This window comes from Cynocephalus volans, chromosome 6 (assembly GCF_027409185.1).
Source record: "Cynocephalus volans isolate mCynVol1 chromosome 6, mCynVol1.pri, whole genome shotgun sequence".
Taxonomy (NCBI): domain Eukaryota; kingdom Metazoa; phylum Chordata; class Mammalia; order Dermoptera; family Cynocephalidae; genus Cynocephalus; species Cynocephalus volans.
The window spans coordinates 13,460,041-13,487,190 of record NC_084465.1 but is presented as its reverse complement, the minus strand read 5'-3'; the positions used below and the strand labels follow the sequence as shown (position 1 = coordinate 13,487,190).

Genomic DNA, 27,150 nt, shown 5'->3' with positions numbered 1-27,150 from the left:
CTCTCCAGCCCAAAATTGAAATTGAGAAGAAAACACAAGGTTGGATTCAAAGGGAGAAATCTATATTTCCAGATCTGAAAAATACAAGCAGAAAAAATGTCTAGGAAGAAAATCTAAGAATTGTGTTAAGGTGGTTCTTTCACATGGAACTATATAGAACCTAGGAAGTAAGAAACACAAACTAATGTCACACAAAATTGGGTCAACTCCTGTGACTTAGAGGGTAAGTTGCTCAAGGTTTCAGGTAGACTAGGGGAAAAATTCTTCCTGGTAACAAAGTAACTACACATATTAAAAGTCAAGTTATACTTGAACTTGGTGGAGTATTAATTTCCATTTAATGTATTTTTCTCTCTCTTTTTTTTTTGCATGCAATATTAAGCTGAGATAAGAATGGACCAAAGGAAGTTGATTTTATACAGGATTTCACCAAAGCATTAAAAGCAGATCAATGCTCCTCTGGCAGCTCACGTAAAAGTAGCAGAAAATGGAGTGGAACAACCATGTGGGAAAGGTTAACCTAGGATTGTAGAATCATGACTGAGAATTTACACTCCCCTTCCCGTTGTCTGATTCTTATAGGATAAGCCTTAAGGTATCTGGGTTTCTCGCCTGTTTGATTCTCACATAACTAGAGATAACTAGATACCTATACATACATATATAGTTACATTTTTTGATTAATTTGACATAGCATTTCTAAGTCTTAGAATTCACTGTTAGGATTTCATGTAGCAACAAAACAAACAAACAATGACAACAACAAATATGTGCGTGTTTGTGTGTGTGTGTGTGTGTGTGTGTGTGTGTGTGTGTATATAATTTCATTACCAAAGAGTTATGTGAGAGTACCTTAAAAAGTTCATGGAAAGATTTGTTTTGTCTTTTAATTGTATTTTTCCAGGAACTTTTGGATGTACCCTTATATTGCACACAAGCTAACGATGCGATAACGAATTAAATAAATTATAATATTTGTATTTAAGAAATAACAAGCAGCTGTTGAAAGTATGTTGCAAAGAAATATTTTGATATAGAAAATTGTTCATGATATATTTCTAAATGATAGAAATAATTAAACAATCAATACTATTCATATAATTTTTGATTTATTATATATGTGAAAATAGATTTAGAATAAAAATGTATAAAAGCTTATACTACCAACAATGATTACTATTGTGTGTTATCTCATTAGTCTTTCAACTAGAGTTTCATAATGCGTTTCTAAGAAGCTTTTAAAACTTGATGTCACAATCTCATCATACAAGGTAGGAACCACCTTTTAACACAATGAACCACACTCTAGAAATGTTAATCTCTAAATCTGAAATGTTCAAGAGGCTGTAATTTTCTAAGTAAGAAATAAAGCAAGAAAATAATATAAGCCAGATAATTAATAAGGTGTTAAAATTAAAAACACATTTTTAAATAAAAATAAAATAATAAATAATATCAAGACCATTTTGTTTGATGCTAATGTTAACTTAATGAAAAAGATTGACTTCGTAAAGAAAGTCAGTTAAGTTATATTAAGTTTTCAGAAGTAACCTTGAGAATATATTGTCCCTTGCAACAATTTTTATGTTTTCCCAAATTACACACTCACACTTTTTAAGGAAGTTACTAGAAATTCATGATATCCTTCTGATAAAATCTTGATAAAATATAAATATTTATAATAAAAATATAAATTATTAAAAGTTCAAAACAATATTGGTTTATAAATATGACACTTAATTAAAAATAACCAGAACTTTGTGTAGACTTAGGTGTTTTGTGGCTAAAGTGGGGAATATACAACGTGAGCCTGAAATATCTGGGCCTATCAGAAGTAAAAGAATGCCCAAAAAGATGAGAAGATGCTTAAAGGACAGAAAAGCAAGCTTGGAGGGTCCAAATAAAGATAAAGTTATGCTTCAAAAAATAATGATAATAATAACACAAAACCATTGGATAAAAAATTTCAGGAGAGTATACTGATGAATGAATAAATGAGAGAGAGAGAGAGAGAGAAGGATGGATGGATGGATGGATGGATGATGTAATTCTTTATATTAAAATTGCCAAATAATAAATGTAAAAGCAATAATGTGGTAGGACAACACATTTGCAGTGATCATTACTAATAATTGACTCAGACAAGATAATCAATGAATGCTAAAACTAATGACTAGTTCCATAACGAAACAAGATATTTGTATAATAAGCTTAATGGATGCCTCAGAAATTAATTAGGGAAATAATAATTATATAATGGAGACAATTGGGAGGTACGATCTTTATCAAGTGATCCAAGTTAACTTCACCAGTAATTGCACAAATTAACGTTACGCACCCTCTCACAATGCACTGAGAAGAGCATTGTTTTTCTTGCAGAAAGTAAATAATCTGAGTCAAAACATGAAGAACATTTTATATTCCCAATTTTAGGAATATTCTACTAAGGAACTGCTGTATAATCCTCAAAATGACAATGTTTGATAAAGTACCAAAAGACATAGTAAATATTCCAGATGCAAGGAAACCAAAGATAGATGATATTAAATATAATGAGTAATCTTGCCTTAGGTCCCGGGTGGGTAGTGGCGGAAAGAGAATACTTCAGATTTGAGAAAAGAACCATATCAATATTAAATTTTTTGAGTTGATTAATTATACTGTTTGGGTCAGTGAATGTCTTTTCTCTTGGTGAAAAAATGAGGAATTGGGGGGTAAACGGGCATCATGTCTACACTTTAATCCCAAAAGCTTCTTCTATATAGTGAGAAACAGAATAAGACAAGAATGAAGGAAATGTGAGCCTGTGCTGGATCTGCATTGAAGTATACGGGAGTTCCTTGCATAATACTTGACACATTCCTGTAAGTTAAAGTTTATTTTATAACAAAGTATTCAAAAGAGAAAAGTAACAAATCTTGGGAAGCTGGATAAGTTGTTAAATAGGAAAAAGCATACAAACTTTCTCTGAACTCATTTTGAGATAAATATCTAATTTTCATCAATTCTCCAGTTCTGACCTTTCTATCACACTCCAGGCCTTGACAGACTGTCATTAAGGAATGGGTGGCAACCAGTCATGGGTCACAGAATTCATCCTGGTGGGATTCCAGCTCAGTGCAGACATGGAGGTGCTCCTCTTCTGGATCTTCTCCCTGTTCTGTATCTCCAGCTTGTTGGCAAATGGCACAATCTTGGGACTGATCTGTCTGGACCTTAGACTGCATACTCCCATGTACTTGTTTCTCTCACATCTGACCATCATTGACATTTCCTACACTTCCAACAATGTCCCCAAGATGCTGACGAATATTGTGAACCAGAAAAGAACCATTTCCTTTGTTCCGTGCATAACGCAGACATTCTTGTCTTTGGGTTTTGCTACTACTGAGTGTATGATCTTGGTGGTGATATCCTATGACAGGTTTGTGGCCGTCTGCCACCCTCTCCAGTACACTGTCCTTATGAACTGGAGAGCGTGCACAGTACTGTCTGTCACTTCCTGGGCATGTGGATTCATCCTGGCCCTGGTAAATGAATTCTCCTTCTAAGGTTGCCCTTCTGTGGGCTCCAAAATGTGAACAACCTTTTCTGTGAAATTCTTTCTGTCTTCAAGCTGGCCTCTGTTGACACCTGGATCAACCAAGTGATCCTGTTTGCTTCCTCTGTGTTTGTCTAAGTCGTACCCCTTTGCTTAATGCTTGTCTCTTACATGCAGATCATCTGGGTCATCCTAAAGATCCAGTCAAAAGAGGGTCGCATAAAGGCCTTCTCCACATGTTCCTCCCACCTCTGTGTGGTTGGGCTCTTCTTTGGCATAGCAATGGTGGTTTATGTGGTCCCAGGCTCTAATCAACGAGGGGAGCTAGAGAAAATGTTGTCCCTATTTCACAGTCTCTGTAACCTCATGCTGAACCCCCTCATCTACAGCCTGAGGAACACTTAGGTGAAGGACGCCTTCCACAGAGCATTGCAGAAGATGACGTCCATGTGAGGCATGAGTGGAATGTTGGTTGGGTAGGGATTGACTTTAAAAAACATGTGGTTGGTAATTCAAAACTCAGAAAAATCTTCCAATTACAAGTGCTCTGAAAATCTGGCAAAATTACAGAATAAAATATAAATTTTAACATATATAAAATGTTCTCGTATCAAATTAACAAACGTTATAACTGACAATACTTAGTATTAATTATCATGTAGGAAAGAGGCATGATTATGACATACGGTCAGTGGGAATTGAAATGGGTCCAGTTTTCCAGAGGGAAGCTATCAGTAGATCTTTGCAGTATCTGTATTTTTAGATCTACCATTTTGCTTTTGGAATATATCCTCCATAAATGATCATGAGTATAAGCAAATTTAAAAATTTTACAAATATTTATTTTAATGCGACCAAAAATAAGAGATATAGGGAGAAAATTTTTCAACAGTAGGAAATGAAAGTGATAGAATATTGTGCTGCTTTTAAATAATAACTATAAAATATCATTTCAATGCATAAAAAATCTTCATTATATTAAGTGAAAATGGTACCTTAAATATACTCTGCATAATATAATCTCATTTTTAATATATAAATTTAAATACCTATTTACTAAAAGAAAAAAACATTTAAATTATTTTTGAAAAATATTGTGCTGAATTTGAAACTTTAGCCTGATTTAGAAATAAAGACAGCTCTCAGATTTTTTTCTGGAGGAAAATGTAAATGGACAGCACCCGGTCACATGGTTCTGTGTGGTGAGGTTTCCATCATCACTTCCACAGCCCTTGGTTTCTCTCTGCTGGCTGGATACACCTACAGCCACTACAGGAAGAGTTTGCTGGAAAGCACTAACCACTGTCCTCCAACTGATGCCAGCCCTGTGACCTGCACAGCATCCACTGGAACAGCCCAAGGCTGCTGGCATGGGAACAAGTGATGAGAAAGGAGGCTGGCAGTGGTTTGATTGCCAAAGCTGGGAAGATACCAACAAAAGATTCTGTTATACTAGAATTTAAGATAAGCTCTGAGAACTGTCACTATATTAAATTATGAAAGGGAAAAGAGAAAAAAGCCAAACAAAATAAAATTGCATTACAGCTATTATTTTCAAATATAACTACTGTTAATGTAAGTTGGTTTCCCCATTTTGAGTGCCTTACTTTTAAAGACCTCAGAAATGTCACATGTTTAATTGTATTTAAGACATACTCATGTGTTCATTGCATGTAATCTAAAGAATTCTTTCCCTCATGCCTAAATTTTTGTATCAGATGCTGATGAAGAAGAAAATAAAACTCTCACAACAAAACTACAACCACTGAAGATCGAAAAGAGATACCAAAAGGAGCTTCTAGGGAGTATCGGCCAGACGCTGAACAGGAAGACCTTACGAAACATTAAAGAAACTACAAGATTGAGAAGATATTTAGGAGAAATTTCTAATCTGAAATAAGTGAATAGAACGCAGAGGAGAAGGTAAGTGGATTAGTGAGCGAGTATATAAAGAACGGGGGAGACCAATCACTTCATATCTTGGACAAGAAGGCAAGCAAGACTAGGATATGAAAGCATCTCTTAATGTGGCATTTTGTCAACATTTTCTCTCTTCTACCTCCAATAAAATCAAGACTCTCACTCTGAAAGGTAAGCCAGAATGCTTGAATTCTCTAAAACAACACGTGTGCATATGTCTATTTATCTTCTAAAATAAGGTACATTGTAATACACTTTTAACTTCTAATGTATTAGATTATGCACAATAAGTGTTATATGTAAACATATGTGTATTTTTCCTATTATTCCATCAATACAAGGTTATTTTTCTCATTTCAATGGGCACATTAAGGTTCGCAACATATCTAAAAATAAATTCTAGAAAATCCACCCGAAGTGATGCACTTCTAAATGTTTCCTCTAATGTTGAGTAAATATTTTGCACCTTACATTGCTATACGACTTTAATTTTCCTGTAGTGCATGAGGTCTTGTCTTTCTCTGCCTCAGGAGCATGGGAGGTAACCAGACGTGGATCACAGAAGTCACCCTGCTGGGATTCCAGATTGAGCCAGCACTGGAGTTTTTCCTCTTTGGGCTTTTCTCTCTTTTATATATGCTCACCCTGCTGGGGAATGGGGTTATTCTGGGGCTTATCTGCCTGGACACCAGACTGCACACTCCCATGTACTTCTTCCTCTCACACTTGGCCATTGTTGATATGTCCTATGCTTCCAACAATGTCCCCAAGATGCTGACAAATCTTGTGAACAAGAAAACAACTATCTCCTTTATTCCGTGCATAATGCAGACATTCTTGTATTTGGCTTTTGCTGCTACAGAGTGCCTGATCTTGCTGGTGATGTCCTATGACAGATATGTGGCCATCTGTCACCCACTACGTTACACTGTCATCATGAGCTGGAGAGGGTGTATTGTTCTGGCTGTCTCTTCCTGGGTGTTTAGCTTTTTCTTGGCCCTGGTCCATTTAATTCTGATCTTGAGGTTGCCCTTCTGTGGGCCTCATGAAATCAACCACTTCTTCTGTGAAGTTCTGTCTGTGCTCAAGCTGGCCTGTGCTGACACCTGGCTCAACCAAGTGGTCATCTTTGCAGGCTGTGTATTTGTCCTAGTGGGGCCCCTCTGCTTAGTGCTGTTCTCCTACTCACGCATCCTGGTCGCCATCCTGAGGATCCAGTCAGGAGAGGGCCGCAGGAAGGCCTTCTCCACCTGCTCCTCCCACCTCTGCGTGGTAGGGCTCTTCTTCGGCAGCGCCATCATCATGTACATGGCCCCTACGTCCCGCCATCCTGAGGAGCAGCAGAAGATCCTTTTCTTATTTTACAGTTTTGTCAACCCTATGCTGAACCCCCTTATCTACAGCCTCCGGAATGCAGAGGTCAAGGGTGCCTTGAGGAGAGCACTGTGGAAGGCGATGCCCATGTGAGAGACCTCAAAGTCAGCCTGGGGGGTGGGGGGCTCTTCTCGCTGTGAAATATGGATGTTGCTGTTTTTGTTCTGTGCTACAATAAATTCCGCCTTAAAATATAACACTATCGACCCATACTTGTAAACTGAAACTTTAAACTTTTGAGAGCAAAATAGATAAATTCTTTCATGACTGAGTGGAAGTAAATTTTCAGGGAAGATGCAAAAAGAAATAGATATAAAACCTGACAAATTGATTAATATTGGGCCCCTTCAAAGTTAATCACTCTGCTCATCAAAATCACCATTAAGAAACACAAGTTCCCACTACTTGTATCCTGCAAAGAAACAGTAGGTAGTATGAGGATATTTCAAATGTTCACGGAATGAGTTATATTACCTTTCAGTTTTATTTTGCCATGAACTTTTTGCCTGGTGCGTATAAAGACCTCCTTCAAATTCATAATACAAAAGATAAACAACCAAATTTATAAAATAGGCAGAGAACTCGAGCTGGCTCTTCTCAAAAGAAATGCAAGTGGTTAATAAGCACATGAAATACTGCTCATCACTATTAGTCAGCAAGAAAATTTAAATAAAGGCCACCATGAGATGCTGTTTTGTAGCCTCTAGAATGTCTAAAATTTTAATGTATTAGACATCTCTGGAATTATTGCAAATTTAATTCCGGTAATTTGGAAACTGCCAATACTAGCAAAGTTTTTACCCATTGAGTTAATAAGAGCATGTTACATATTTTCCAGATAAATGTCTAGTGAACTTTTTCTGCCAAGAGCTATAGAAAAACATTTAAGACTTTGAGGGCCATCTCACCCATCATAACAACTCAACTCTGGCAAAAGCAGCCACAGACAGATTTTCTAAATGAATTGTGTGGCTGTGTTTCAATAAAACATTATTTACAGAAATAAATGGCTGAGCAAATGGGGCCCAGGGACAGCAGCTGCTAAACTTGTTCTAGATCTAGGAGCCTGTCAAGTTCCATCTCATTTATGGTTATTGGCCCTCACTGGGTAGGTCTTAAGGGATCATAGCATGTGATTAGATGCATTTTAAGGACAAGACTCAGTGGTCACTGTGGAGCCATCCTAGACTGAGGCTCTTCCTCCTGATAACATCTAAAATACACCACGACTTCATGGTCTACGGACGAGACACGTCCATGGTTGCTCCATCATATTTAGCTAATAATACTAGCAATCCAATAAAAACAAGCACAAAGACATCTTGCACATATTAATTTTTTATAGTGAATTTACAAGAATATTAGATTTTTAGTTGTTTTCTTTTAAATTATATAGGGATTTTATTAGCAACTTTATATTTGTATGTTGAAGGAGTCCAAGTTTTAATTATGTATTCAGAGAGACATTCTCTCACCCCAAATTAATAGGAAATGTAATTCTTGATCATTGTCTGGTAACCGATAATAATTTTGCATGGATGAGAACATCAGAAGGAAAAATTGTCAAAAACTAAAAGTTAGGAGAGCTAGGAGTTCTCCTAACAGATAAACTTTCCCATATAAAGGAGGGAATTGGGTAGCCTAATGGAGTAGAATTTTAAAGCTGAAAATTACTCTGATATTCAGAGACCAAGGTAGCTTACTTCCAATAATCAGAACATTTTGAATCTATTTGGCTGCTCTTTTCCACCTGAAATATAAAGTTTTGTATAATAGTATATGTTACACTTTCCTTCTGCCTTTCTTGGTTCTCCTCATCCGATTTTAAAATCAACATGCCCATTTCTAGCCTTCATACAATGGCACACTGGTTTCTTCTCAGTTTCTACCTGCTTCTCATTAGCAAAATATTCCACTGATAAATTGCTCTGCAACATCTGAGTTGAAGTCTATATTTGTTGTCTTATGCCAACAAGATCTGAACATTTATTATCATCTGTCTTCCTCAAAACTTGCATTAAAATATGAAGTATCTTGTAAAAGAATGAACAGTTTCCAATTGTAAACCTCAAGTTCATACTGAATCCCAGATTTCAAAAGGCAAAAAGTAAAATAAAATAAAAAATGAATCAATCAATAAATAAGTAGAGTTTGTAATTTTTGCTTGTCAATGAAATTTCTTATTTTAAACTAGTCATATTTATCAATATTTTCTTTCAATGCAATCTAAAATTTTTCAACTTGGTATATTATTTTCCAATAGCAATTCTGTTTATTTTGTAAAGTCTTCACTTTCATATCTTCTAAAACATTACAGTTTTGCCCTTCACACTTAGGTGTGAAACACACCAGGAATTGAGCTTTCTCCATAGTTTTAGTATCTATCTTTAAGTATACTCAACTGACCCAGCACCATTGTTCGCAAAATCCTTCCTTTCCCTGGTGATCTGCTATTACATGCCACCTCTCATATAGCAAATGCTATTAAAGGCATAAATCTACTGCCATGATGTCTATTTTATTGGATTTGTTTATTGGTCTATCCCTATATAAGTTTTGCAAGCTTTCATATTAATTATTTGTTATGGTTTTTAAAAACATAATAGATTTTCATATTGATTTTGTAACAAGTTACCTTGTTACACTTTCTTATAATTTAAATAATATGTCAGAAGATTAATTTGGATTTCCTACATATACAATCATATCATTTGCATATAACTACAGTTTATTTCTTCTTTCTCAAATGTATATGTGTATGCCCATGCATGTATTTCTTCTTTTTTTCTAACTGCACTGGTTAGGATCTCTAGTAAAAATTTGAAAACAAGTTTAAAAATTGGTGATGGTGTACATCCTTGTATTACTCTTTATCTTAATGGGAGATGCTAGCATTTCACTATTAAATATGATGTCTGTTGTATTGGGTTTTATCATTACTATTCTTTGTAGATTATCTTTAAGAAGACTTACTGTTATACTAGGTTGTAAAGACTTTAATCATGAACTGTTGAATTTTATTAAGCACTTTTATATATCTACTGAAATGGCCATATGGTAATATCCTTTACTTTGTTAATGTGACAGATTCTATTTGTAATTTGTTTTAATATTAAGTAATTATTTTTCATAATGGAAATAAAAACAACTTTACTATAATATAGTCTTATTTTATTTTGCTGAATTTCTTTTACTAAATTTTTCTTTTTTTCTTAGTTTTGATTTTAATTAATGCAGAAAACTTTATTTTAAATTTATTCTTCATTTAAATCACAGTTCACCTTCACTAGACTGTGAGTAACTTAGAAGCACACAGTACATACACGAGTAGAAATACTTACATTTTATGATGGACATGAGTCTAATTACAAGTGAATACTAATAAACATGAAGAAATTCAAGAGTTTTCAAAATACATCATTGTTAACTATAGGCACAATATTGTACATCAGATCTCTGGAATTTACTCATCTTGCACTACTGTAACATTAAATCCATTGAACAACATTTCACCTTTCCCCCTTGCCCCTGGCAAACATCACCCAACTATCTGTTTTGATGAGTTTGACTATTTTAGATAACTCATGTAAGTTGAATCATGCAATAACCTGTCCTATTTCATTTAGCAAAATGTCCTTCCGTTTCATCTATGTTGTCACATATATTATCTGTCACATCTTATCAAGCCTAGTCAACAAAATGCCTACTAATGATGTAAATGAGAAATGTAATAGTTCAAAAATGCATTGACCTTTCATATACATTGTTCTACTTCTTCCATACTCTTACATTGAAAACAGGTTCTCATATAAAAAAAATTTTTTTTAAATCTTACCGGTTCTTAAATACTGTTGTCTAAAGCAAGACTGAAAACCTTTTCTTGTATTTTAACACCTAAGAATATGCTCTTTTTTCAATGTGATAACCAGTTTTATCCAATTTTTTTCTTTCTTTCACAAATTTAAGTCTTAAGTTCAAACAATAGTACTTATGATGAAACTACGTCTTTGCCAATATTTATCTACTAAAATGGTTAATCTGAGCACCTGGAAACAACCATGCCTCCTTGCTAAAGATTTGGAAGTTGACACCTTTACTAGCAGTAGAGCTGAGTTTGGGGTAGACCATAGTTTTAGTATATTATGAAAATAAAGAGGTTATTAACTTTGTCAGACACCCTAATAATAATTGAAAAATAAATTAATGACTTCAGACAATTGCACACCTAAACAAAACCTCAGTTATTAAAGTACAAAATGAAGAGAATATTTTTTAATACTAAAGGAAATATTTTAGCTGACAACTGTACAAAGAGCATTCATCACTTATTTTATCACCATTAGCATCATAAAGACAGTTGCTCAAACTTGTTTCATGAATCCAGAGGACCATTTGCCATCATGAAAGACAAATTGTGTTGGCTATATCAAAGTTGTCTCAGGCTGTCTGGTGTCACCCCAAACCATCTTCAGACAAGTTGGTTCAAACATTAAAAAGAATTGGTGAAAAAAAAATATTCAAAAAAAAAATGTTTAACAGGTGATTAAGTCTTGACTTATTAGCAATTATCATAACCTAAGAAAAAGTGTAAAGTTTGAGCAATGCTCAAAACCATTCCCTTCAGGACCATTTAAGCATGCACTAATATATTTCAATCATTTGACCAAATCTTAAAAGTTTAATATATTTTAGGAGTTTTTTTTTACATAGTTTCTGGTTGGTTTAAGCTTCCCCTAAATATTTCTGCTTTGCTACTAGCACACCTCCAGCTCGTGATGACAGTATGAGTGGGAACTGGTCGCCACATACCTGCAGGTAGAACATGATCACCCAAATCAGCACTCTGCATGAACAAAACCCAAATGCAAAAGTGTGTGCATTATGCATGGAACAGAGGAGATGGTTCTATTTTGTTTCACTAGGTTCATCAGCACCTTGGGTTCATTTTTGGAAGCATAGGACATGTCAGTGACAGTCAGGGCTGAGAAGAGGAAGTACATGGGGGAGTGCATTTTGGGTTCAGAAAGATGAGTCCCATGATTGTGCTGTTTGCTAACAGGCTGACGATATACAACAGGAAGAAGATCCAGAAAGGAGCACCTCCATCTCCACACTGAGCTAGAATCCCACCAAGGGGAATCGTGTGATCCATGATTGGTCGCCTCCCATTCCTGGATGTCCATCTGTCAAGGAACGAAGTGTCACAGATAGGTCAGAGCAGGAGAATCAAAAAAAATTAGTTATTTATCTCAAAATGAGCTCAGAAATAAAAGTTGTATGCTCGTCTCTAGTGGACAGCTTCTTGTATTCTCTAAGATTTTTGAAATCTTTAATGTATTTAATGTATTTTTATAAAGTAAATTTAAAATTACAGACAATTGTAAAGAATTAGGAAATGAACTCTCATGCATTCATGCTGATTTAGCAAATGTTAACATTTCTTTCTTATTTGCCATTTCATTCTTTTTTCCTCTATATATACTATTTTTTCTGAACAATTTAAGATTAAGTGTAGACATGATACCCATTTACCCCTAAATTCCACAATTTTAGCCAAGAACGAATACATTCACTAACTTAGCCACAGGGCAATTATTAGATTGTGGAAATTTATATTGAAGTAATTCTTTTCTCTAACCCGCAGAATTTTCCCTCCACTCACTCTGTCCAGGACCTAATCCAAGATTAAACATCGTATTTAATGTCATCTACGTTTAGTCTCATTTCATTTGGATTAGTTGCTAAGTCTTTCTTTGCCTTCCCAGACATTCTTCTTTTGGAGATATACAGAAGCTCCTTAGTAGAAGATCCTTCAAGTGTGGAATGTACAGTATTCCTCATGTTTTGATTCAGATTATTCACTTTCCACACACACACATAGCGTCCTCCTGAGTGCATTCTATGATTAGGTCCATGATGCTAATTCATCCCATTATCAATGGTGCTAACACGGATCACTGGTGAAGTTGGTGCCTCCCAGGTACCTTCATCATACAGTTACTATTTTATTCCAAATGTAATTTCTAGGGCATCCATCAAAATTACTGTATAAATATATGTTTTTCTCTAAAAGCTCTCAGACACTAGTTTTAGTATCCATTGATTATCTTGTCTGATTTAATTATTAATAATGATGATGGCGAAATATGATTTTCTAAGTCTACATTGTTCCTTATCTGTTACTTGGCCATTTTAGTATAAAAATGGCTTCACTTATCAATCAATCAACGATCTACATCTATTCATCTATCAGTATGCACTCATGAAATTTTTAATTCAGTGAATCTATAATTCACTATTACTATCATTTCTTTATTCTTAATTATTTTAGCTATGGAACTTTCAGGCTTGATTCTCTGCCCTTTTAACAGGCCCTGACCTTTCTAGAGCACTTCTTTACTTCTGAAAGGACCAGATGTTTCAGGCTCACCTTCTACATGCCCCACTTCAGCCTCAAAACACCCATTTCTCCTAAAAGTCTGTAAAGGAAAAGTACCTCTAGTGAAGAACCATATTTACAAACCAATATCTAGATTTTATTGTACTTTTATAGTTTATATTTTTATCATGATTGATGTCAAATTTCTCCTATCTTTTTAAAAAGTAGAAGCATAAAATTTGGGAAAGTACAAAGAAATGTTATAGAAGAAAACAGATTATTAAAATTACCTCTAAAAATCCAATACAGCTTAATGAACTTCCTTTATGAAATCAAATCTAGTTCATTAAATTAACATTAGCAGTGAAGAAAGTAATCTTGTAAGCCTTTGTAACTCTAGCACATCATTACTTATCCAGTTTATATTATTTTCTTACTTTTAATATAATTTAGAAAACGTCAGACTCTTTAACATTTTTTAATTTGGAGTTAAAGTTTCAAGAATGTGGTTCATTTTAGGAATAAGGTGGTGCCTACCTTGTCTGAGATTTATTTATTTATTTATGTATTTATGTATTTATTTATTTTAACTTTTATTTTGTCGATATACATTGTGGTTGATTATTGTTGCCCCTTACCAAAACCTCCCTCCCTCCTCCCTCTCCTCCCTCCCACCCAACAATGTCTGAGATTTTGACATCATGTTTCAAAAGCTGCTTAGGCAAACATATGGACTCTATTTAAAATACCAAAGAGATAATACCCTGAAAAATAATCACACTTAATGGTGTTACTAATTTGCACCCGAAATTCTATATCTTTTTTACGGTACATCTATTTTCACATGTATCATGAATTTTAAAAATTATATAAAACAGTGTTTTTAGATAATCTATTTTTTTATTTACAAACATATCATATATGATTTTCCATGCCAAAGTATGTCTCTGCAACATTCTTTGAACAGCTTCATACTATTTCCTTCAATGCAAATATTATAGTTTACATAATATATTATTTCCACATTAGGTCGTGTGCAATATAATGTTTCAGTAACTAAAGTTTATATTTATATATTCTTATATTTTTATGAAGCCCTAATATTAAATTCTGAGACTTGGAAGTTCTCACTCAAATCAATCAAACAATTTATCTGTGTATTTTTGTATAGGTATCTAGCTATCTGTAGTCATCTAAAAAGCAAAAAAGCAAAAAACCCAGATACATTAAGGCTTATCTATATAATAAACCAGCCACTGGGTAAGGGAGTCTGACTTAATTTAGCAGTCATGACTCTATATCCCAAGCTCACCTTTCTCAGGTGGTTGTCTCACTTTCATGGAAGCTTTTATTATACTGGCCTCCAGAAAGGCGTTGATCCTTTAGTGAAAGCCTGCTTATAATAAACTTTCTTTGATTCATTCTTATCTCAGCTTGATATTAGATACTAATAAAGAAGAAAAACATTAAACAAAAATCAATACTCCACAACTTAAGTGCAACCTGACTTGTAATGTACATAGCAGCTTGGTTATCAGGATCAAACTCTCACTTATTCTCCCTGCGACCTGAGCTATCTACTCTCTAATTTGAAAAAGGGGACATTTGTTTGTGTTTCTTACTCCCCAGATTCCACATGGTTTCATGTAAAAGAACCGTTCCAACACCACTATTCAGATTTCTTTCCTAGACACCATGCTATCTATATTACTAAGATCAAGAGATACACATTTCTCACCTTGTATCTAGTGTTTCCTTCTTTATTCCAGTTTTTGGATTTACAAGTACTGTTTCATGGACACATGACGTCTGCAATAATTTGACTCTCACTATATACGTAATGCATATAATATATATTAGATGTGTGTACATATAGTAAGAGAAAGAGCAAGAGGGAGAGGGAGAGGAATGGAATCTTCTATTTGCCACTTTGCATCTATTGTTCATGACACGGTCTCCAATTCATTAAAAAAATAAATAAAGTTTTGAGTTAGACTTGATCATTCAGAAAAATTTTTGAAAAAATGATATGAATATCCAAATATTTTTACAACACTTTTTAGAGGCTAGGTTAAAATAAGGATAATAATATAGACTATAATATAGCTATGAAAAACTATGGCAATACTTAAAGGTATTGATATTTGTAGTTATCTTAACTGCTGCCTCTCCCCTGCAAAAAAATTATGTGCACATCCTAATCCCCAGCACTTACGAATGCTACCTTATTTGGAAAAAGGGTCTTTGCAGATGTGATTTATTAAAGGATCTCGAGATGAGGAGACAATCCTGGGTTATCTTGGTGGGTCCAAAACTCAAAGTCAATGTCCTTCTAAAAGAAAAGCATAAGGAGATTTGAAATAAACAGGAGAAGGCACACAGAGGAAAAAGCAACATGCAGATGGAGCAGAGAGAGATATGGCCAGAAACCAAGGAATGCTGACACTCACCAGAAGCTGGAAGTGGCAAGGAACATATTCTCCCCCTGATCCCACAGAGGGAACAGATTCCTGCTAGATTTCGGATAACTACAAGAATCCAGAACTGTGAAAGAATAGGTTTTTTGTGGTTTTAAGCTAACAAATGGGTGGTAATTGGTAGCACCGGCTATAAAGACTAATTCAGTATCTTATACATGCTTTTTTTCTTATAGGAATTGATTCTTATAAGAAGACAATTTAACAGTAATAGCTCTTTGGAGAAATTATTTTATATGGAGGTAAAAAAAAAAGTTAAGATATAGGCTTGAAGATACATGTATCAGCATTATGAACTTTTGTGAACTATCAGTCTAAGCAGAGATCAGGGATCCATGGACAGTGTTTTTTTGAGAAGAATGGTTCAATGAAACTTCGAGAAAATCATAGATACCTTAATTTTTATAAATACATTTGAATTGGGGAGGGTTCTATATTAATACGCATTAAGTTAAAGACATTAGTTTTTGCTATAAAGAATATTTCTATAGCATACAGAATTAGGGATAGTAACATCAGTAATACAAAATTCTGCTTAGACACAGTTGGTTGCAATATGCAGCATCTGAAACATTTAATTTCAGAAAATAAGGAATAACTTTGTTGTCAATAATTTATTGCTACCCCATGGGATTTGTTTCTTGATCTTTGATTTTGTGTGTTTGGAGGAATAAATCTTGTTATATTTATTATTTTTTTATTCATTTTGCTCTTAAAAATAGGCAGCATTAGGATAGCTTTTATTAAAAAGTCAAAAGATAACAAGTTTTAGCCACGATGTGGAGAAAAGGGAACCATTATATACTCGGTGTAAATTGGTAAAGACATCATGGAACACAGTATGAAGGTCATCCAAAAAATTAACAATAGAGCTACCATGTGATTCACCAATCCCACTTTTGGGTATATGTTCAAAAATTAATAAATAAAATCACTATCTCAAAGATATTCATAGACCCCCATGTTCACTGCAGCATTACTCATAATAGCCAGAATATTGAAAGAACCTAAATGTCTATCAATGGATGAATGGATAACAAAAATGTTACATATGTATCATATGTTTTACACACACAGAGGGGAATATTATTCAGGCATTAAAAAAAGAAAACCCTGCTATTTGTGACAATTTGAACGAACTTGTAGAACACTGTACAAAGTGGAATATGCAAGACACAGAAAAGCAAATACTTTATAATCCCACCTATAAGTGGAATCTAAAATAGTCAAATCGCAGAAGCATAGGTAGAACGGTGTTCATCAGAAACTAAGGGGAAGGGAAATAGGTGAGGTGATGTTCCGAAATGTACAAAGTTTTACTTACGCAATATGAATACGTACTGAAGATCTAATATAGAGCATAGTTCTTAGAGCCACCAATATTGAACTATAAACTTTAAATTTGCTATGAAAGTAGATCATGTATTAAGTATTCTTACAAAGGAAAAAATAATAATTATAATAAAGGGATGGCTAGGAAACTGGAAGGAGATGTATATGTCTGACCTTGAAGGTAGTGATGGTTTCACAGGTGTAAACTTATCACCAAACTCATCCAATTATATACATTAAGTATGCACAGCTTTTTACATGTCAATCACATCTCAATAAAGTAGATTTTTTATAAAAAAATGAAGACATTAAATACAAATTTAAGCAAACAAGCAAGCGAGCAAACAAACAAATAAATGGATCTCTGCTAGTTACTCCCTCAGAAAGAAACAAAGAAAATGAGAAAATAGTACCAGTGTCCAGCACCAACTCTCAACTCCTGAGCAAATGCAAAGGCATGTTGTGGTCCCAGTAAGAAGTTCAATCATGGGGAGGAAATTGCTGGAGAAGTCTGGGGTGTAAGAAAGAAAAGCAAGACCACTCCTGAAGCCCATTTACCCATAGCCCATCAGCAGTGGCAATGAGTTTAAAAGAAATTTCTTAATTTGGCCAATATTTTCTTATAACTGATTTTATAGGCAGAAAGTATGATCAATTAGAATGTATACAGCTGCTAATAATAAATGTAATGTTAATGAATTGTCTTTTTTTTCACGTCTGCTTGCTTGCATTATTTCTATCGTTGTCTTTCTACACCTTCAAGTCTCCCTTCTCCACCTCAGATAATATATGCATTCCAACTTTTTCTTGCAGACATCCCTGAGGAGACTTTCATTCTCTTTCTATTTGATCTGGTTACATCCTAGACATTCTACCTGACTTTATCTTGAGTGGACTCTCTAGTTCATTAATCTCATGACATTCTCCTTCTCAATTTCCTCCCTTGTTTTGTTGGAGCACATCCTGCAATAACTTCATAAAGTTAAAAAGTTGCACAATGATAAGTTATGGTGAAAACAGACTAAACATTTCAAATCCCATATCATTGCTTATTTTATTTTCTCTTTTTCAAATACCTCATTAAAATTCTATGTGACAAGTGGAATTAACAAAAAGAAATAAATAAAATATTCAAGCCAAGTGAAGAAGGTATTTCTGTCTCAGAAATAGCAAAATATTAAAGGAAATTTAGGCCCTCCTGAAGGTGTTGTATTTAATGATAATTGGCAAACACTTCTATTTCAAAATGACCTTTATCTATGAAGACTAATAACTACTGATCCAGCCAAGCATGATTTGTAATACTTAGTCTTGCCAAAAAGCTTAATAAAATACAGGCATTTTTCAAAAAATTCATAAAGATTTATATTATCTTTTAATTCTATTTTTCCACAATTTTTAAAGTACCCTTGTACTAACAACATTCACAAAAGTGTCTATCACTTTCCACAAGGAAATATTTTTCTTTATCCCCCTTAAAATTTATAGGTTAAAAGTAGAGACATATCACGATACTTCTTTGTACCCACAGTAAGCTGGGATAAGTGTTACTATATTGTCCATATCAGATGTAATACTATTATGCTAATTAAGAATATCTGAGAAAATATACACCAAATACTATTCTTAGTTCTATCTGATTGTTGGTGAGTCAAATTTATTCTTCTGTAACAGCTTTGTAGGAAAGATGGACAATAAGAAATACCAAAAGTTAAAGGATATTTAAGCCCAACCTTGAAGCATGTTCATAATAAGTGCATTTGTCTATTATGCATGTAGGTGACCAATTTGGACTGGGACAGTTGAAGAGAGTGGCATGAGTGCTTTGAAGATTTGATATTATGTTTGCAGGCAAATGGGTAAACCAAATTTAACACTGACGTTAAACCAGCAATAAGAATTTCAAAAGTGGGAGCAATTGGGACAATGAACTTGAATGAAGGAGAGAGTGTGAGCTGGAGAATAAGTAGGAAAGTGGAGGGGGCTTTATTGCTGCACAGATTATGTAGAAAGAGAAATAACCCCATTCTTCTTGCTCTTAAATATTTTTTTTCTGTGCTCTACAATAAATTAATATATTAATACCACAGTTTAAGAACTAAGACATTTTAGAAAAATAGATTAGCACCTTCGGATTGGAAACTGGAAGGATTATACTATCATCAAACATTAACATTTAGTGCAAAAAAGAAAGAGGGAGGGAAAGAAGAAAACTATTCTCATTTTATTTCTATGCTTTAACCCAGGATGAAGAAATAGAACTGTGGCTAAGAAATAGCCTGGAAATGTTTCAGATGTAGTGCACACTAAAAACAAAGGAAAAGGATGAGAAATACAGCAACTGCAAAGTCAAACATAGTTTTTATTATTTTTTAAAACTTTTTTGTACATATTTCTGGGATACAATGTGTTGTTTCAATACATGCATATACTCCACAATGTAACTGAGAAATTTAAAGTGGTTATTTTGCAATAACACTTTCTCCAATTGAAGAAACCTGTTTCTCTGTGATGATCCCTTAGCAGAGTCTGAGGGATCTTTAACTATGAGAGATGAAGAAATCACAGCCACTTCTGTATAGTTAAACAGGAGGAACTGGAGAGTAGAGCAATTTTAACATTGAAAAAATAAGAAAATTTTCAGAGAATGTAATTGATGGTATTATCTAATTTCTTTTCAATTTCAGTGCAAAGTATTACCTCGTTTACAGAAAGCCAGACCCCACCCAATCCCAAGAAAACACATTAAAACACAGCCCATGAGAATACTGAAAGAACAAAATTAATCAATATGGGAAATGCATTCACTGGTTCATCTACTGATAGGAAAATAGCAAATGATTTAATTCTCTCTGGGAGAATGTGAATAGATGCAATACCACATAGTTGTATCCCCTAAATCATTATTTTTATCTGCTGGAAGTGAGCTGTATTCGAATACCAATAAAGCGATGGCTTGCACACCCAGGTCCATCACAAAGCCCAGGAGAGCTCTGTATCCAGCCTTCACCTCCCAGTGAGGCCCCTCTAGAGAGAAGAATCAATCTCACTAAATATATTCTCCCTTCCTCCCTTTGAGGTTTCTTGTCAGGCTCTGTTTGAAGAAAAGACCATGGTCTACACCACTGTGAGTAAACGGGGTTCATTTGCCCTGAGAAGGTGTTTGCAGCTGCGAAATGGGAAAGGGCAGGGAATGAAATCACTGGCTCCAGGTATTGGTCGCAAATTGCCCTCACTGTGTTGTCCCCTTCTGGACCTACACCTGTGTTTAAAACTAGATCCTGAGCAGAAATATAGGGATCACTCAATGTCCCATGGTGTGGCCATGGATCCTCTGACCCTCTTGTCCCTTCATCCACATCCCCCTCAGCATTCTGTGGCAGCTCTTGGCTTTGTCATGACTGTGTCAGGGAAGAGCAGCAGATAACCTTCCACAGGGGATCTGATCTGGCTGAAGGGCTGCAGAGAATGTCAGGGACTGTGTGGCCCAGGTGCCTCTTCTTCAAATAAAAACACAGAAGTCAGAGCTGTTAAGTGGTTTGCCTGCCCTGAGACTGACTTTCCTTCCCCCTCTGCTCACTGCCGACCTCTGCACATTCTCAGGTGCATCGTCTGCCAAACAGGACCCCCTTCTCAGTTGTCCACGGTCCAGGTGGCATTCTCTCAGGGAAAACCCAGTGCCTGTTGAGGTAAAGATTCTCTTCTTTTTCTTCCTGATTTTGCAGAGGAACTTTGAGCATATCGCATGTTTCCTCATGGTTACTGGATTCAGAAGTTGCTCGCCATGATGGGTCTCAAATCCCTGATAACATTCCTTAAAGTGCTATTTCCTATGTGAGTTAACTCATTTGGTTTTCACAGACTATGCTATGAGACAGGGTTTATTACCCGCACCTTTCTGCAGGTGGGGAAACTGAGTCACGAAGAGGCACAGAGAAGTCAAAATCTAGTATCTGGCAAAGCCAGGATTTAAACCTACATAGGAGGGCTCTAGAATCCATGTTCATTTGTTTCTTTGTTTTTAAAATGATGCTACTTACTAAGATCAAGCTGAGTGACAGAATTTCTTGAGATGGGTAAGTAATTTCACAGTAAGCGCAAAGATTTAACAAATTTGTGTGTCCCCGGAATTCCATCTTTGATGGCGCCGGGGCTCGTTCTGAGACAATGATCAAGAGAAACTGTGCTAAATATCCTTAATATTCCCCCCTTTTTCTCCCAAAAGATGAACCCTTCTCGTGGGGATATTTGAAAGAGCACATGTGCCCTCTGCATGTTAGCTGTATTTTTTTCCTTCAATGTAGGAGTGAGGTTACATTTAACAGTTCTTGCCCTTAAATACTTTTTAATCTTAATTTATAAAATCAAACTATAAAATATTTCCATGAAGAAATTAAAGCAAAATATGTATTTTCTGTTGAATCTCAAAACAGTGAAAAAAAAAAAGCCAAGATAAATGTGAAAGTGTTTGTAAAGTGTTTGATTTTGTTGGATTTTTATTCCAATGATTTAAATCATTTTCTCAATGTTGCGGTCTCTTTCATGCTGTTAATTGCAGCTAACGTTTCTCAAACTCCTAATATGTGCTAGCGTAATGCTATGTCTTCTTTGCCTCAGCCCTTTCGGTATCTCCTGCCACCATTTTACAAAAGAGAATAAAGAGGCTTTGAATAAGTGACTCACGTTTATAATGTTCACTGTCCAGAATCAAGACTGAAATAATGGCCTGATCAACACTGTTAATCATGCTCGTTTCATTCTTTTTCAGGGATCATGTTTTTTCAGTCACAGCTAAATTTGTTATGATCTGCAGGAAAAGAAATTTTATCCATGAATTTTTTCCCTTATTCTGTTCACTGAAGATAGTTCCTTAATGTGTCACTGGAGGGGACAGAAAGTAATCTTCATTTCATGTTATCTGTCTGTTGTTTTCTGCCCAGCCTTTTTCTAAGAGAGTGGAAAAATCTCACGACTTGAACTGCGAAATCCAAAATGCAAAATCATGCCAGTAATTAAAAAGAAACCAAATGTTTTCACCTTATATTTTTCTACATGCTTTAGCTTCACAATTGAGCTGATTAACAATCTAAGTATGTAGATAGACACTATTACAGGCTTGACTCCTTATGGCCTTTGCTACAGAACTATTAAAAGTACAATTGACATCTGGTGTCATATGTAGTTTGAATATAGTTTTCATCTGATGAAGAAGCTTGTTTCATTAAGAATTCTATTTGTCCCTTTATTTATTCTGGCCATGTAGAAAAAGTTTATTCTAGGCATATTATTTTCTCTCCCCCCTCCTTTTTTTTTTCCTCAGGTATCCTTTATCCTCATCCTCAATAAATTAGATATAAAACTACACATTCAAATTGATTCAATTATTAATTTAGATTAGTCAAACAATTTGATTCATTCAGAAGCTAATGATTTGCATTTTCGACTTCTGAAGCATTCAAGTGCCTGGTCGCCGGACTTGGAGCAGTGGGAGTGCAAATGTCTAACTCACAGATTAGAGTTATGTGGGTCTAATATACAGAAAATATCCATATTTCTATAGGTCTCAGTTCAGTGGGATCTAATGCAATATTTTCTGTGTCCACAAAGTGCCAAATTCCATTTTGTCATTAGAGTATATTGTCCAGAAAATTGAACAATTTTCCATGCCTAATATCTGCTAATTGGAAATTTATATACATCCTTTAACCATACTCTGCTTTAATGAATCTAAAAGGAAATAAATTAATATGAAGTCAAAGTATATCTATCAGCTCAAATAAAACCAATTTAATTATACTTGAGTGACTTTGCATGATATTTTACTGACCAAATTTTGTTGTTATTTCCTGGGAGCTCTGGTGAAGCATCCAACCAAGAATTTGGGAGTTGGTTTAAGGTGGCCCGCTCCTTGTAAGGGAAACACCAAGTTTATGTTGCAGAGCCATGCAAGTTCACATTAAAGAGAGCAAATGTCTTTCTCATATGAAATTTTGTGGAATTCTGATCAAGCATGTGTTCTAGTAGGCACATTGTTTCACCACAAAAACATAAATAATAAATTTTAAAAGAAGGGAAATTCACAGAAGCAAACTTTGGCATCAGTCACTCAAGGAATGTCTGGAAAAGAGGCCTTTGTGAGCAGACGTGGAATACCCACTGACAAGCAGACAGATTCTAAAAGTCTTTTCTAAAAATATAAATTCCTAGACTAGGTGGCAGAAAAATTCCCTGTCACTCTGGATGCTGCATTTCAAAGCACTCATTTTATTTTCGCTTTCATTCTTTAGGTTTCTAACTTAAAATCCCCCAAAAAGACACTACAGATAAGAACATTAAAAGGTATTGAAATGTCCTACTTTTTTTCTTTTTTTTTTTTTTTTTTTTGGCAGCTGACCAGTGCAGTGAACTGAAAACTCTTAACCATCCTGTTATACGGCTGTGCTCTACCCAACTGAGGTAACCAGCCAGTCCCCTGAAAGGTACTTCTTTGTATGACAGAGTTCACTTTTTCTGACCTGTGCAGCTTCAGAAGTCTCCTTGCCTGTGTTCTCATTTACAACTTGGTGGATATCACAATGATTTTCAACTTGACTTAAGATCCCCCTGTACTTGCAGTCAGCCAATGATCTTGATTTTTTTCTCTATCAGGACATCAAAAGAAAACATGTCTTATATGAAGAAAACTGAAGTTGAGGTTTTCAATTTCTCTTTCTTGTTAAGGGTTAACTCTTTTTCATAATGCAGTTACTCATTTCTCCCATTTGAAGTCTAGGGAAATGTTCTCACATGGGAGATTCCTGTTAAAACTCGATGCATATTACTCTCAAAATAAGCAGAAAAAAATGTGCAATTTCAGGGATACTTTATATTGTTGATTTTCCTAAAATGAAAATGTCTGTTTCATTTTTCCACTGATATTGCATAAAGACTGTAAGAAAACAAAGGAGCAAACAACTTAAGCAAAAGGTACGTCTCTGCATAGTCTTACTCTGTAGAGATAATAGGTGTAATCACTTCCATGTTTAAGGTATAGAGTTTTCCTACAAACATGTAAGAAGGCACAGTACATATGTGTATAAGTATTTTTAAATTTTAAAATGTAATTCAAATTAAATCTGACATATATATTGACTACATGTCGATAATTTTTCATTTCACTCTACAAAGATCTGTACTATCTTTTTAATGACTGCATGGTGTTCTGTGCTATAAAAGTAGCCAGATGAATTCACTCTGCCCTCGACTGATAAACTTTTATGTCAATGCCAACTTTAAAAAACGTATGCATGAGGTTACAAAGAATGTGTACAATCTCTTGGTCACTATGTTTGGACACACTGGATTTTTTCTCTTCCTAGAACTCTCCAGGTGCTTCTCCTCAGGAACTTTGCCTTTGCTGTTTCTTTACTGTTGTAGACAAGGAACAAACTCCTGTTGGTTCTGGTCAGATTTGATTCACCTTTGTCATTTAGGTTCACTCACATGTCTCCTCTTGAGAAATACCTTTTCTGACCATGCATCTGAAGAGCCCCTCTCAAACTAAGTAACTTTCTATCATTTTACCCGGTTTATTTCCCTTTCAGTTCTTTTCACAATTAAGGATTATCTTCTTTACTTGTTTATTCATGGTGTTCAGAGGTGGTAATTAACCACACCCTCTCTCTGCTCCAAGTCCCGAAAAAATAAATTGAAGAATACACACAGGTATCAGATAGAAATAAAAAATATGTTTCACAAGTGATGCTTATTGAAAAACATTATTTTTATCTTCAACAAAATTTTTCTACAAATTAAAATCACAACCATTACCCACCCCCATGCACAAATGGGATAAAACATGTTCCCACATGCCTTATGCCAGGAGTGGTAGATAGATAGACACATGACCAAAAAAGAAAGTAGAGAAGTTCATCCTCATTATCTTTTTTCTGTTTTACAAATTATATAAATTATGGGACTGAGAGCGGTACGAATATTCCAAAGCAAGTCTACGCAGGACTAAAGAAGTTTTCTCCCCTAAGTGAAAAGCTGAGGAGTGGAGAAGAAGCAAAGCACCCCAACATCATTTGTTTTTTTCATTATCTGTCTCCCTTTGGAATTTTTCTACCTTATCCATGGCAGCAACTGCAGAGCAGAGAACCATGGCTGGAACTGACCTAGCACTAAAGGAGCATTTGTTAAAAAGTTGGCAAAATATAAATTTAAAGTATATAAAATGTTCATGCATCAAACTAGCGAATGCTACAACAGGCAATATTTAGTATTGATGACCACGTGGAAAAGATGCATGATTCTCACGTACTGGCGGTGGGGACTGACATGGGTCCAGTTTTCTAGAAGGAGGTATCAGTAGGTATAAAGTTCTGTGTCTTTAGCATCTTAGTTTTCCTAAATAAGTGAATATATTCTAAATAAATGATCATAAACATAAACAAATCTTAATTTTGTAAGACTATTTACCTAAATGCTACCAAAAATAAGAAAAACAGGAAGAAAACATTTCAACAGTTACATAATAGAATATAATAGAATATTGTGCTGCTTTTAAATTATACCTATAAAATGGATTTTTAATGCATGAAAAACATGCATTATATTCAGTGAAAATAGAAGCTTAAAAATACTCTAGATAATATAATCTCATTTCTGATATATAAATTTGAGAATATCAGTATTTACAAAAAAAAACCCCAAAATTTTAAAAAATATTTTGTTGGGTTTGAAACTTCAGCCCAATTTAGAAATAAGGACAGCTTTCAAAGTTTTTCTGGAAAGAATGGGAAGAGAATACAAAGGGACAGCACCAAGTCTCAGGGCTCTGCAGTGAGGCTGCCATCCCTTTCACAGCCCCTGGTCTCCCTCTGCTGGCTGGACAGACCCAGGCCCCACAACCCCCAGGAAGAGTTCACTAAAAAGAACTAACTACTGTGTCCAACTGGTCCCATCCCTGTGACCCACTCTGCATCCACTGGAACAGCACAAGGCTGCCAGCATGGGGACAGGTGACGAGGAAGACCATCAGGAGATCTGATGGCAACCTGAGTACCAATGCTAGGAAGACATTGGCAAAAGATTCTGTTTTGCTAAAATATAAGATAAGCTCTGAGATTTGTCACTATATTAAGTTATAAAGCGAAAAAGAGGATAGAGCCAACCAAAATAAAATTACAATTCAACTATCATTTTTAAATATAACCACCCTTAATGTAAATTGGTTTCCCCATTTTGAATGTCACATTTTGAAAGACCTCAGAAATTTCATTATCTTTAATTGTACTTAAAATATATACATCTGTTCATTGCATGTAGCAAAAGAATTCTTTTACTCACAGATAAATTTCAGTTCAGGTCCTCATGAAGAAGGAAATACAATTTTGAAAACAAAACTACAAATAGTAGAGATGGAAAAGAGAGCAAAAGGAGTTTCGGCAGAGTATTAGCAGCCACTGAACAGGAAGACCTTTCAAAATATGAAAAAAACTACAAAATTGAGAAGTCTTTTAGAAGGGATTTCTAATCTGAAATAAGTGGGTAGAAAGCATGTGAGAAGGTAAGAGGATTAGTGAGTGAGTATATAAAGAACAGAGGAGACCAATCACTTCATGCCTTGGACCGAAAGGCAAACAAGCCTAGGATATGAAACCACCTCCTAATGTGACATTTTTTCAGGGTCATCTGTCGTCAAACTACATCAGCAATCAAGACTCCCTCCCTGGAAGGGAAGCCGGAATGCTTGAGTTCTCCAAAACAACGCATGTATGCATGCGTGCATGTGTGTGTTCCAATATAGGATATATTATAATAGATCCTAGTATGTTAACTTAGAGTATATTTTATATAATAACATATATGCATTTCTAAAAGCACACATATAATAACATATATACATATTTAATGACATATTTCTTGTTCCACTGATTTCACAGGATTTTTTTTCCTCATTTTTATGAGCATATTGGATTAGATTGTGCAACATGTCTGAAGATAAATTCTAGAAAATTCACACAAAGTGATACATTCCTAAATGCACCCTCTGCAACACTGAGTAAATATTTACACCTTTTATTGCTCTGCAGATCGTACCTTCTTGTCGTGGATGAGGTCTTGTCTTTCTCTGCAACAGGTGC

General features: G+C 34.9%; 1 protein-coding gene and 1 pseudogene across 1 annotated transcript; both read left to right on the top strand.

The window, feature by feature from the left end:
• Positions 1-3,062: 3,062 nt before the first annotated feature.
• Positions 3,063-3,994, top strand: LOC134380010 (olfactory receptor 2A2-like; annotated as a pseudogene).
• Positions 3,995-5,995: 2,001 nt separating this feature from the next.
• Positions 5,996-6,928, top strand: LOC134379932 (olfactory receptor 2A14-like). Its single transcript, XM_063099336.1, has one exon. It carries the CDS (start codon positions 5,996-5,998, stop codon positions 6,926-6,928), a length of 933 nt encoding a protein of 310 aa, XP_062955406.1.
• The last annotated feature ends 20,222 nt before the right edge of the window (positions 6,929-27,150 follow it).